The sequence below is a fragment of the Diospyros lotus genome, chromosome 13, assembly GCF_014633365.1.
Source record: "Diospyros lotus cultivar Yz01 chromosome 13, ASM1463336v1, whole genome shotgun sequence".
In the NCBI taxonomy this organism is placed as follows: Eukaryota; Viridiplantae; Streptophyta; class Magnoliopsida; order Ericales; family Ebenaceae; genus Diospyros; species Diospyros lotus.
The window spans coordinates 929650-943622 of NC_068350.1; the positions used below are offsets into that span (position 1 = coordinate 929650).

At 33.5% G+C, this 13973-nt stretch overlaps 2 protein-coding genes across 3 annotated transcripts; both read right to left on the bottom strand.

The window, feature by feature from the left end:
* Positions 1-720: 720 nt before the first annotated feature.
* On the bottom strand, positions 721-2843 carry LOC127787895 (uncharacterized). The gene is made up of 2 exons (XM_052315961.1): positions 2500-2843; positions 721-1194 (listed from the first exon to the last, which is right to left on the bottom strand). Exon 2 carries the CDS (start codon positions 1155-1157, stop codon positions 939-941), a length of 219 nt encoding a protein of 72 aa, XP_052171921.1. The 5' UTR covers positions 1158-1194; positions 2500-2843; the 3' UTR covers positions 721-938.
* A 1672-nt stretch (positions 2844-4515) lies between these two features.
* Positions 4516-13551, bottom strand: LOC127788905 (cysteine synthase, chloroplastic/chromoplastic-like). Of its 2 annotated transcripts, none has more exons than XM_052317580.1 (10): positions 13260-13551; positions 11784-11893; positions 11148-11205; positions 9366-9629; positions 8333-8470; positions 8045-8096; positions 7885-7934; positions 6983-7042; positions 6053-6133; positions 4516-4876 (listed from the first exon to the last, which is right to left on the bottom strand). In XM_052317580.1, the coding sequence occupies exons 1-10, from the start codon at positions 13479-13481 to the stop codon at positions 4784-4786; spliced, it is 1128 nt and encodes a 375-aa protein (XP_052173540.1). In that variant the 5' UTR covers positions 13482-13551; the 3' UTR covers positions 4516-4783. The 2 variants fall into 2 exon arrangements, with proteins under 2 accessions (XP_052173540.1, XP_052173539.1); XM_052317579.1 differs by having other exon boundaries at positions 7885-7964.
* Positions 13552-13973: the final 422 nt, after the last annotated feature.

The following is a 13973-nucleotide window of genomic DNA, read 5'->3' on the forward strand; positions in this document are numbered from 1 at the left end:
TAATGTGTTAGTTATTTTTTTGATATTCTTAAATTCAACCATACATCTATGGACGCACTATAATTATGTCAAATAATAACAAATGAGTTTTACGCATGTGCAAATTTTTTTGTTCTTGATATTTTAGTTCACAACTATTCAAGTTGAACCTTAGTGATCTAAATTGTGAAAATAATCTTTTACAAAGTAAAAATGTAAAGAAGTTAGGGTTATAGTTTGTGCTATACACATGTAATTAAAAATAATACACTTTAATCGAAGTTCGTTTTTTTAAATATTTTAAGCCAAAAAAACTTGTACCGAGGACAGTTTTTTAGTCCAAGGGGTAAAATTTGTTTCAAATTAAACTTAAATTTGAGAGGGTTATGGTTTCAAATTTTGTTAATATAATTTTTATTTTTTTATTTCTTAAACTAATTATATAACTAATATTTTAAACATTTATTTTATTGTCAGATCTTCGTGACATCGAAATAAAGAATAATGGGGGCGGCCCCATAAAACGAACTGTGCCAGAGGGCTGCTTGGGTCCTAAGAAAGCAGAAATAAAACTGCAAATCTGGTTGATTCATGCAGATGAAAAACTAATTAAGCATTGGTATGGAATGAAATTACAGTCTCATAATTGGATTTTCTCAAAACACTGCATAAAAATTCAGTAAAATCGAAGGTGGCTATCATGAACTTGATCATAAAATATGTGGATTTAGGCATTAATCATTCCTCAAAAAGATACTAATTCATTCATCACCAGATAGGCAACTCAGTTTATTCCATCTTCTTGCAGAGCAGATAGATGGGTCAACATCTACATGGAAAGAAACTCAGATCACAGAGACAGACTGTTGTTTAGAGAAGGGAACACTCTTAGTCCAATTTTACTTAATTACATCATTTGCTTGCAGCAGCAAATGTTAGGAGTTGGATGCCAAACTTGCTTAAGCCTTATTCTTCTCTTTCTGCTCTTCAAATTTGTCTACAGCTACCCTCTTTTTCTGCTCTTCAAATTTGTCTATAGCTATCTGAAGTTCATCTGTACCTCCAACAGCTCTCATGGTGTAAAAATACACGCCAAACACAAAGGCTGTCAGCCCACCAGCAACAACAAAATTCTTCGTCTTGGGTGATAGGCTGCCAAATCGCAAAACCCCAGCCATCCTTGAAACAAAAGCTCTTAGTTTGTTCTTCCTTGGCCTGCAAATTCATCTCGAGTTAGTTTATATAATAACTTGTGAGGGATCAAAGAAACAAAGATGCGACGGTGAAAGAGCAGAATAACAATATGAAGTACGCAGACTGTGAGGACTCCTTTCCTCAACAAAACTGCAACGCCTAAAACATGCCCTAAAGACAATATATCATGATAAACCTACCACATACAACCCTCCGGTAGTTTCCTCTAATTGTGGAATAACTCATTTAAGTACTAGATTTGAGGTAGATTGCAGCCACATGACAAAGGCCAATGGTGTCAACTCTGCAAGCAGAATTATTCCAATTTCCTTTCACATTTTAGTGGCTTCTTAAAAAAGACATGCAATACAATGTATCAAAATGAAATCTGGCGGATGTAGATGGCAGAAAGTAGAAATTTCACACGATATATTCAATAGATTATGCAAGTAGGAATTAGGTGAAAGACAATTTCAAACAGTAGAACAAGCTAACCAATAAATAATACAACATGGAACATCCACTAAATTCAATTGTTATGGTCTAAGACATGGTATACTACTGCTGGGGAAAAAATAGTTGCCTCAAAAAAGCCTATTGATATTGCAAGGGCATTAAAGGACTGTCAGCTCAGAAAAATTGCCTCCCTCCCTCTCCCAATAATACAAAAAACAAGATACTTTTTGAATTTTGATTTATTCAATAATATGAAGCGCATACTTTGATCACTCTCCCCCTATGAAGCACAGACATGGACACGGGGACTAGGGATGTTCAATGGTTGGTCTAGAAGGTGTTTTTTCAAACCTAAACCCCATAGGTAGTTTTCCTATCTTTAGAACCATAACCAAACCACCATCTGCTTGAAGCCACCCAAACTATAGCATTGCTGTTTGGGCAGTTTGAGTGGCTTGAGTAAAATTGAACATTAAGAGAAAAAAGGAAGTACAGTATTATGCTTTCACCAAAGAAGATCTGAACATCATATGCTTTCACCTAGGAAGTACAGTATTACGATTCATTTAAGTTCTACACAACTTATTCACAACAAAGCAGCAGCTATTGATCCATTCCAAATAACTTAAACAATCAACATAACATAAATAAAGTCACTTTGGCAGAAGCCAACTACATATATCCAACAACATAATATAGAATCAATGAAACAGAGAACAAGATCTCTTCCGGTGGACGAAGACTCCAGATCGATGGTCGAAGACCAAGATCGTTCACTGAAACAGAGAGAAAAACCAAGATCGGTGGACGAATACCAAGATCGCTCGCCGGATCTACAGAAATGAGAACAGAGGAGGACGGAAACCTTACCGTGGAAGAAGATGAAGATGCGCCGGTGGTTTGAAACTCGAAATCGAAGATGGTCTTCTGCGGAGATGGCGACGAAAACGAAGTCAGAGCTGGTCTTTTGTGGAGATGGCGACGAAGCCCGAGTCGAAGATGGATGGCGGTGGATGGCGAGTCACAGGAAGTCGGAGATGGTCTTCTTCGGCGCTGGATGGCGACGAAGCCCGAGTAGGGGCTCGACTTCGGCGGTGGATGGCGACGAAGAGGAAGGGAACGAAGCCGGCTCGAATGGGAGAGGAAACCCTACAGAAATCGAGGTGGATCTGCCGTGCGCGCGGTGATTCATTTCCCTGGAAATGGAAAACAAGTGTTTGATACTCATTTTTAGTGTAACCAAACAGGCCCTAAGTTATTTTTTATTTATTCAACTCCAAAAATAATATGTATCTTATTCTTGTCCAATTATTAAATTTATGAAAATTAAAAGTGTTTGATAAAAACTTTTATTTTACATTTTTCTGTTAATTAAAACAGTATAATTTTTTGATTGTCAAAAGTTAAATTAAAAAAAGAGGTATAATTGATTTTTTTTTAATTTAGACATAATTATGCATGTTATATGTCATACTTTATAATATTGTCAATAAACTTACTATTATAATGCATCATGGAGTAACATATTTAGCATTAAAATGTTACATTTTTCAATAAATATAATTTAGTTATTGAAATCACTACTCTTAAAATCTCGTCATTCCCGATCTCTACATCACAAACTTTTCTTATTTACATTAAATGAACTTAAAAATGAGCTTTAAATGAATATGTATTTTCATAAACTCTAAATTTAAAACTTTTATTAAATTTGATTTGTAACTTATTTGTGTAAACCATATAAAATTAGGTCAAATACATATTTTTATCTTTGTATTTTTTTATATGACCGTCAAAATTTTTTGTTGTTTCGATTACACTAATATATTTGTATTTTTTAATCAATTTAATGCCTATATTTTGACATTTTTTTTACTATAATTTAAATATTTTATTATTTTAATTATATATGAATACTTATATTTTTTAATCAATTTAAGGTCTATACTTTGATATATAACAAAACAAAATTACATAAGTTAAATTAATTTTAAAATGTAAATTTATAAATATAATCAAAATAATGAAGACTTTGAGTTACAATATAAAAAAATTCAAATATAAAAATTTAATTAACTCAAAAATATATTAAAATAACAAAAAATTTAAATAATCACACCAAAAAAAAGTGAAAGTAAAAAAATATAAATATAAATCTAACCTATAAAATAAAGATAGTTATAATATATATTTAATTACATCTGTATACTTGTATTTTTTAATTAATTTAATCTTTATACTAATATATAATAAAAAAAATTACACGAGTTAAATTAACTTTAAAATGCAAATATATAGATGTAATCGAAATAATAAAAATTTTGAATTATGATAAAAATAAATAAATTAACTTAAAAATACATTAAAATAATAAAAAAATTAAATAATCATACAAAAAAAAGTGAAAATAAAAAAATATAAATATAAATTTAACCTATAAAATAAAGATAATTACAATATATATTTAATTACATCTGTGTATTTTTATTTTTGAATCAATTTAATCCCTATAATTTAATATATAACAAAAAAAATTACTTGAGTTAAATTAACTTTAAAAGACAAATATATAAATATAATCAAAATAATAAATAATTTGAATTATAATAAAAAAAATTAAATTAATTTAAAAATACATTAAAATAACAAAAAATTTAAACGTGAAAGTAAAAAAACAAAAATATAAATTTAGCCTATAAAATAATATAATTACAATATATATTTAAATTTTGAATTATGAAAAATGCACACATTATTTTGAAACAAATCCATGACCAAGCCCCCAAGCAAGCCTATACACAAACTTACAAGTAGTTACTTAAACGAGATTATTTGGATACTCAATACTCCTCTTTAGGCCTTTGAAAAGACCAAGTTACATTTCAATTCATTTGAACCCTTTCAGAGATCAATTATATATGAATATCATTTGAGGTAACAATGGCTTCTTGATCTCAATTTACAGGAGGATTTGGGTAACCTCTCAAATCAAAACATGAACAACCAATACAAAGAGTAGATTGTCAGCCCAGGCCCCAGCTATGGCCCCACTCTGGAGCCGGACGAATAAGATGAGAGTAAAATCCTTAAAAGAGAAAAATAAAATAAAATAAATTAGTACCAGGGCATCGGCTCCTCGATGCCATATACGTTTTTAGGGTTCAGCTTGCATTTTCTCGCACTCCTCGCGTATTGATTGGAAGAGAACAGTGGAGAGATACCGCTCGCCAAAGCTGGGAAAAACCACCTGCAGGATCTCAAGCGCGTTAGATTGAGAAATAAACGGGGAGAAAGCTCGAACTGCAGAACCATTGCACAACTTTTTGCATGGGATCTCTTATTGTCATCATATCAAAACCCTAATCCTACCAGGCGAATCTGTTGTATAAATTCTAACTCACTAATCATTTCTATCTCTGATCACACCTTCTTTAAAGACTTTACAGTAAGAATTACGCCTACCAACAGGTTTCCTTTTTTTTTTTCCCCCAAATCAGATTGGAAAACAAAAAATCTCCTCTCATCATCAAATCAAGACGGATGTACTGTCATTTTGTAAATGACGGGGATCAATTAACCATGTAAATGCTGGGGACCCTAAAACTAATGGCTTGTTAATTCAAATCAAGACAGATGTACTGCCATTTTGTTTCCAACTACTTGCATAAGCATCAATAACATTGACTTGCTTGAGAAACTTTTGTAGTATAGAATTGAATCAGGGAGTAAGGAGCCTCAGCAATGTCAAGTCACTAACTATTCCAAGGACTTTATGTTGGAGATTGCATTTTCTTTCTCGTTTTCCAGATGAGTAAGTGAAGATCAAATAATGTTATTTTTTACCTTGAAAATGCAGAACTTTGAATTATAGAATAAACAGATTGGTTTACGTCGATTTCATCAATCGACAATTTATCTTGAAATTTACAAAACAAAAGGCAAAAAAGTTATGACTACAAGCTATATACATGATGATGAGAGGAGAAAAACAATCGTGGAATGAGAAATGTAACGTTAAGACAAGTTCTAATGTATTTCAGAAGATAAACTGCATAAAATGAGTGAAACACCAAGATGCTAAGGGAGACACCAATTGAGTAAGATGGGAATTGAAGTTATCTGAGGTGGTCTCATAAATTGTGACAGAACATGTACAATAATTTATAATCCACTTCAGGACGAAACATCACAAGAGAAGGGCCACAAGACCAGGAAATATAGATAGGAGATGGCCTATTTACTTTAATTCTAACTATAGATCAGTCCATTTTAGGTTAAATAGCAAACAAAAACTGCGGGGAAAGCCCAAGTTGTTGGGATAGGAGGCACAAAGATCAGTTTTGGAAGACGTAGTCTCTGAACTCTAATTAATTGCAATCAATGATCGACACAATCAAAAGGCACAAAATCAAAAAATACATACCGCAATAAGCTTTCCTGCATTCTCAGGTCTTTTTCCGACCTTAAGTGCAGCAGCTGCTGCTGCTCCAGAAGAGATTCCAACCTGTTGAGTGGTCAAAAAATGATTTATAATATTAACTAAAAATAACAACAATCGCAAGCCCTAATCACTAGGTGGGATTAATGATATTAATTCTATTAATAATATCATTCACACTATTAATGAAATTAATATGACTCGATATCATTAATAGATTAAAATAATGAACATTCCTAATAAAATGCAGTATTAATAATATTAATACAACTATTAATAATATTAATCTAACCATTATTAATATTAGTACAATATGATTGCGTATTAATATTAAAGATAACTAGTTTCAGTAATATTAATGTAATATTATCAAAGGAAGAACTAATATTAACAAAAGAAAAACGTAATAATATTAAATTACTTGTAGGTAGGATTCAAATTCTTGATTAAGTAAAGATTACTCCTGCTTCGTGTGGTAAGTAGCAAATGGACATTTTAACTGTAAAGAAGTGGAAATACTTTTTCATGTGTTTTCTTTCTCTTGCCTATTTTCATGTTTGAGTTCATATTTGGTAACATCACTAACAAAAATAACAACACACCAAGCTATCCCATTTGGTGGAGTCGGCTACATGGCCTCTAGTTTGTCAATCATCTGTACCCATGACCCAAGGCCATTATTTCCCATGTCACACCTAAATTCACAAACATCACCGACAATCATTTTTCTCTTCTTTTTTTTAACAAATCCTGACAGGAAGGGCAAACAACAGGGGAAAAGCATTATCAAATGGGCCCACATGATTTGGTTGTTTATTTTATGTTTCTTATTTTAAAAAACACAAAGAAAACAGAACACAAAAGCATCTTTTATCCAAATCCTAGTATAATTTAGAATTGACCAGAAAAACTAACCAACAAGCCCTCCTGGAGTGCCAGTTGTTTTGCCATTTCAACAGCTTCATCGCTGGATATCTGGAAGAGTTCAGAAGTCATCAGAAATAAGATACAGAGAGAAGCAAAATCTTCCATCCCACTTTATATGACAACTAAAATATAATTTGCACTTTACCAAAAATATATATTTATTTTGCAAAGTGAAATGATGACATAATTTGAACAAGAATGCCAAAGGTAATATTTGATGATGGCATACAACATTGAGGTATATCACTATATGGAATACATGGATGCCAAATTCTTTCACAGCATGTGCACCATAACTCCCTGATGTTACAGCCAAAAAATTCTTTCATGGAAAGCACGGTATTGCTGTTCCCTGGTGTTGTTGATGCAATAGGATTTTGAATAAAGGATGTCAAATTTAATCGCTACATCTTGCAGATCAACTTCCACAATTTAGTTGCTGCAAGTTACAAACCAGAAATGCCCAAAGGAAACATTACCATGTGTCATTAAAGCCAAAATCAATCCTATATTTCAGTTAGAAATGTTGATGGAACATACATGTCATGAGAACTTTGCATACGCTAGAGTGTGTTACTTCCAGTTATTGCTAAGTAGCACTTGTTGCAAAAGATCATGGCAGGTCTAATCTACAGTTGCCATTCCACTGAAATTAGCATGCTATCAGCATTATTTTATGCTCATAACTGGGCCTGCATTCTATATTATAAAAATGTTTATACACGCATGCACATTTTTTTCTTTAAGGAGATGAGATTTAGAACCTGGAAACTGAATCTCATATAGAGCTAATGTTAGTTACAGGCATTCTTCAACCAGGATGCATAATAAATTTAAAATATCAAACAAATACATTTGAACCAAGTCAAAATAATATATAAGATTTTGACCTCAATGACTTCATCAACCACATCCTGATCCAAATTTCTGGGTATGAAACCTGCTCCAATTCCTTGAATTTTGTGAGAACCTGCATTTCAAATGGTAATGACCAGAACAAGATGCGATAGTGTGTTTTTAAGAAGGAAGAAAAAATAAGGGCCGTCTTACCAGGCTTCCCACCAGAAAGTATATTGCTCTCTAAGGGCTCCACACCAATAACCTGATAGGATAGATGAAGATAGTGTGAAAATGGAGAAGAGCAACAAGTAGAAATAAACTTTTGATGAAAATTTTTCAATTTCATCAAGGATATCAGAAGTTTGCTGAGACAAAACCTCAATTTTGGTGCATATTGCGTAAAACAAAGAATGTACTAAAATAGTAGCCGACACAAAGATGAATAATGGACCACATTTCATGAGTAGGTTTACCCAGCTCAAAAAGGAAACTACTTACCTTAATGCTAGGCTTTTTCTGTTTAAGGAACTGTCCAACCCCAGAAATCGTACCACCAGTGCCAATCCCTGCAATAAAAATGTCCACCTTGCCTCTTGTATCTTCCCAGATCTCTGGACCAGTTGTCTCATAGTGAATCTGCAATCCGAAGAAAATGTAAAGAAGTCGATATCCATAACATCAGAGGACAAGGGAAGTTTAGATTATTGACCCAACTTGATCATCTTGTATCATATGGAATGCTAGATCTGAAAAATAAAAATACAGCCAGCTAAGATAAACAGCAGTAAACTGACAAACATGAAACCACTCTGGTAGCACTTCTGTTGGAACAACACCACTGAGCACATGCAGGCATGGGGGAATATACATGAATCCAGTAATCTGAACCATGCATGTTATAGTGAAAGTATTGTAAAAATTCGCTTCAGGAAAAATCCTAGTTCATACATGAAAATAACAAAGCAGCTGAAATATTAATAGCTAAGGTTAATAATCAAATAACTGCAGTGCTAACACTCTTACCTGGCTACAATTTCTCTTCAAGGTACCAGAGAAAATTAAGCCTTATACAAAGTATACAATGATAATATTGCATATAAAGCTTATGAAAGTATGGACCATCTACAAAATGTTCTAAACTATTATTGAGGAGCCACTCATGATGTTATAATGCTGTTAAAGAGCAGTTTTGTGAGAGGCACCAATCACAAAGTTTCAGTTCCATTTTATCAAATTACCACCAAATTAGCCACATTAAGAAATCCAAACAGCCAGCTAAGTCTGGCATATGTAGTGTTTCAAGCATCAAGCATCAGTCTTTAGTCAGGTAGGTTATCCCCAACCTTGAGTAAATCTGGTACATCTTTGGCAGATATGTGGTAACTGGGTTCATACCCACAGGGATAAAGCAGTGTCAATTAATTTTCTAATAGACAATTTAAAATTGCATAAATCTTTGAGCATAGCTGGGCAAACAAGCTTCTACTATGTCACGCCAAATGGTGCATGGTACAAAACTTTAATAAAAAACCTTTGGATTTGCAGGATTGTCAAATTGCTGAAGCATGTAGGCATTTGGTGTGCTATTCAAAATTTCTTCAGCTTTCTGAACTGCGCCCTTCATGCCCTTAGAAGAATCAGTCAAAACAAGTTCAGCTCCAAAAGCTTTCAATAGAACTCTTCTTTCCAGACTCATTGATGCTGGCATTGTCAGGATGAGTCTATATCCTTTTGAAGCAGCTATAAATGCAAGGCCAATGCCAGTGTTACCACTAGTAGGTTCCACAAGAATGCTCTGGAGAGGGGAAAGGGAAAAAAAGAAAAAGGAGCAAAATGGCACATCAGATGATTCCAGAGAGTCATATGAAGCATTTGACTTAAAAGATTTGCATTTCTGTAGGATGTAGTAGTGCAAACAAGAGAAGCTATAATTAAGCATCCTTTTTTGTGATTACCATAGATTGCTCATGAGAAATATAGAAATAAACTAAGACACACCCGCCCCTCAAAGAAGAAACAAATAAAAACTATTAGTTGGTTTTTACTTTTAAATATTATGATGATTTATTAACCTCAACTCTCTTAGGAGCTCCAATACAACTAGCAGCCCACAGGTTACAGTGTCTGCCTATGACAACCAAGTCACATATTTACAGTCCACCACCATCAGCCAACCAAGTCATATTTACAGTTCTCACAAACATCAGCCAACCAAGTCTTCTAGTTGACCATGCCTATAACATGATTGGACCAGTGATTACTGTTGAATCACCAGTAGAAGATATGGTCCTCCATATTAAACATGCTTTAAACTGAACTTAGTCCCCAAAAATAGAGTTCCTCACTTTCAGCTCCATCTTGAGCTTTGGAGTACACCTGACAAACGATTTCCAAAATCTCTCAAGCAGTGGGAAGAAACATACAATTTTTGCTGATTTCAAGTTGCATCCAGCTCCATAACCATGACATTATCATGGAATCTTCTTCATCCCAGGCTTGGAAATTGGAATCCTCTTTGTTAGGTCCGATTCCTTCCAGGTGGCCAAGCTTTCCTCTCCCCTTAAGATTTGTCTTCACTTAATGTAACTCTTTCCATCAAGCCAGTATTCTCTCATATTCAGAAGTTCTCCATTCAATTAATTAGTTGAAAGCTGTGAAACAAGCCTAGTTGATGTGGAGGTAATGTTTCCTAAGTCACTCGTTGTCGGGAAAATTGTAGAAGGTCAATTATGGCTGTTCAGGAAGAATAGAGAAGAAAGGTGCTGGGCAGGCTAAAAAAAAAAGGCAAGGGGCGCATAAGGCAAGGCACATTGTCGGCAAGTTGCAAAAGATGCAAAAAGAAAAAACTGGCAGTAAGGCCAATTATCATTAGTGAAGGCTAATTAAGAGAGAGCCCAAGTATGGTGGCTCTGATACCATGAGGAAAAGGATACTTTTCTATGTTTTATTGCGGAACTGTACATTAGGTATTTATTACAAATCTGAATCCCGATTTAGGCAATCCCAAATAAGTAGAGATTAGTCAACTCAATCAAGGAAGAAAGAATAAAGGAAATAATACCAATAAGGAAACAAAATCATATCCTAATAAAGAAAAGGAAACTCTAGAAATAAGGGAATAGATATATTCTAGGGAGGAAACAATTATATGAGAGATTTTTGGATTTCTAACAATATATATATATAAAGCGGCCCATTAACAAAAGGATATCTCATTTAATCCCCATACAACAAAATAAAAAGGAAAAGAACATATAAGTGGAGTGAAGATATATATGCTACAAGGCAAGGTTTGTATGCATGGTTAAGTTACCTTCCCAGGTGTTATAAGACCCTTCTGCTCTGCATCAGTTATCATACTGTATCCTATCCTGAAACCAAAAAAGTAACATAATATTAAATATATCCATCCAAGTCTTCAACTGATTCTTTTAAGTTGCATTTAGAATCAAATTGAATCATGAAATAAGTTCACGTAGAACCCACATCTGAATATGGGGAAACATACCATAAACATGAATTCTAACAAAAGAAAAAGTAATTATGTAGGATTCTATGATTATGTAACCCACAACTGATTCTTTTAAGTTGCATTTAGAATCAAATTGAATCATGAAATAAGTTCACGTAGAACCCACATCTGAATATGGGGAAACATACCATAAACATGAATTCTAACAAAAGAAAAAGTAATTATGTAGGATTCTATGATTATGTATACCACACCAGGAGCATTATGATTTCACAACTTTATTTTAAATAGAATTCTAATATACTTTTGCAGGAAGGATCTACACTACTATAATACAATATGTGACCACTGCATACTGGTTCAGGATTTGTATCCATGTTGAAACAATCAAGATGCATCAAAGATCTCTTATAGAAGTATGACATATACTAAAGCTTCTAAACTTTCAAAACTGAAAAAGAAAAATGTATTTCTTACCTGTCCTTGACACTGCAACATGGCTCCATGATCTCAAGTTTGGCAGCTATGTTCGCAACAGACCCCTTTACGATATTATTCAAATACACCATTGGAGTTTTCCCAATGAGCTGTCACCAAGAAACCAATGGAAGAGAAATGAATCTAGACACCATTACAGCAGATATGAAGTTACCAACACACTTTTCTTAACAAGTGAGGAAAATTCATTAAATAGCATCAAGGGAAGGCAACCCATATACAGAAGATGGATTTACAAAATGAAAACCTATCTCAGCAAATATAGATGCCCTTGCATCCCACAGAATCAACAAAATAAAATTGGCCTAGGTTGGGAATAACCATGGATATGGACAACTATATAAAATCAACAAAACTACGGTCAATTGTCCATAACCATATAATAAAGAAATACAAGAATCAGTAAGCATAGTCTGAGTACAAGTTGGCCTTAGAAAATGCTGAACTTGTGAATGAAAATAGTTTGTTTACATCTTTTTAAGCGGTGAAACATTTGGTGTTAGCCCATTTGCAGTGAGATTTTGCGAAAGGATGATGCATCCTATCTCCCATGTGTAATCTAAAGTTGATTTTACATGGTAGATAAAAATATGGAACACAAGATTTCACTAATTGCTTTTGGGAAGACCAAATTTTGAAGACGTGAATAAAAAAATTATGTTTACTTAGCTGTCAAAAGAAAATATACTTTTTGTTTGTCAGCTCAGATTCTCAACCGGTATGCTAATTAATATTTTCATTAGTATATCCAGCCCTAAAGAATTGTCAATGTTGCAACAACTATTACCTTCCACCCTATAAGGATAACTAAATGAAATCTCAGATTTTGTGTATTTGTCGTACCTCCAGATTAAAAAGCCATTTCTAGTTATCTGCTTTCTAGCAAACTATATCAAGTCAACAAAGGAAGAAATTCAATAAGAGAATCCAGAATTTCATACACTAAGGCACCAACTGATTGGCCATTGATGTTTGTTTTGGTATAGGAAGAGTTGACCTTCGGGAAAAGTAGGGAAGTAGCAAAAGATTTGCAGAACCATAACCACTAAGCAATATAATGGTTCAAATTAACCAATACAATTAAAGTTTCAAAAGGAAATAAAAAAAGACGTAACAGCTTCAATTTTCCTATAATTCTCTAAAGAGCCCTATCCTCACCTGACCATCATGTCAACACTCCCAATTCAATTCACAATCATGTTTCCAAAGAGAAGAAGAAAAACCCTCGCTGATTTCCAGTGATTTCTCGACAACAAAGCCCCAAACAGGCACTCTTCTAAGCAACAAAAAAAAAGTCAAAAAGCAAGCCATTCACACTCCGAATTCGCAGATGCAAAGCAGAAAACGGAACTTCAAAAATCTCACCAGTCTTCGATGCAAAAAATTCCAATCACGTAACAAACACGCAGTTAGGAATTCTGGTGAGTCATATAGAAAAGGAGTTAAGCGGCTCACCTGAGTAACATCTTCGGCAATGTTGAGGCCTTCAATCTCGGTTTGGGGCTTGACGGACACGGCTCTGCAGACTATCGGATAAGAGAACTTTCCGGACCTTTTGAGGCTCGGGGAGGTGAATCCGACTCGGCATCGACTGGGCAACCGAGTTTCGAAGCACAAATCGGAGTTGGAGTTGGAGTTGCAGAGAGACGTCAAGGGCTTGTTAATCAACGAAGCCATTGGTGTTGGTATTCTGCAATCTCTCTCTCTTTCCCTCCTCCGAGCAGGACGACTTGCTATTTATCGTTTGTTACGAAACTTGTGACAGATTTTATTCCGGTCAAAATGGAAATTTGGGCTATCAAAAATCTTTTTTATTTTATATTTTTAAACTTTTCATAGAGAATTTAAAGAGTGTAAAATATTCCTTTTTTAGTATTTTTATATTTTTTTATATAATTATTATTAATTTAATTATATTTTTATATTTGAGTTAATTTAAATGTTTCGTTAATTTAACATATTGACTTTAATATATAAAAAAATAATAAAATAATTAAAACTCCAATTTATTTACATATCAAAATATATGATTAAAATAACTCAAAAATATATATACAAATATATAATTAAAATAACAAAAAATAAAAATTATGATAAAAATAACGTTCATATTCTCTCTCTAAAATAAGTTTAACTATAACAATTGACAATGACAATGGCAAAATGAAG

Coding starts and splice junctions, on each gene's coding strand:
- LOC127787895 (XM_052315961.1), bottom strand. CDS start 1,157: ATGGCTGGGGTTTTGCGATTTGGCAGCCTATCACCCAAGACGAAGAAT.
- LOC127788905 (XM_052317579.1), bottom strand. CDS start 13,481: ATGGCTTCGTTGATTAACAAGCCCTTGACGTCTCTCTGCAACTCCAAC. Junction 9,630..11,147: donor GTCTTATAACACCTGGGAAG/GTAACTTAACCA, acceptor TCCCCTCTCCAG/AGCATTCTTGTGGAACCTAC. Junction 8,471..9,365: donor ACAATCCTGCAAATCCAAAG/GTTTTTTATTAA, acceptor TTCGGATTGCAG/ATTCACTATGAGACAACTGG.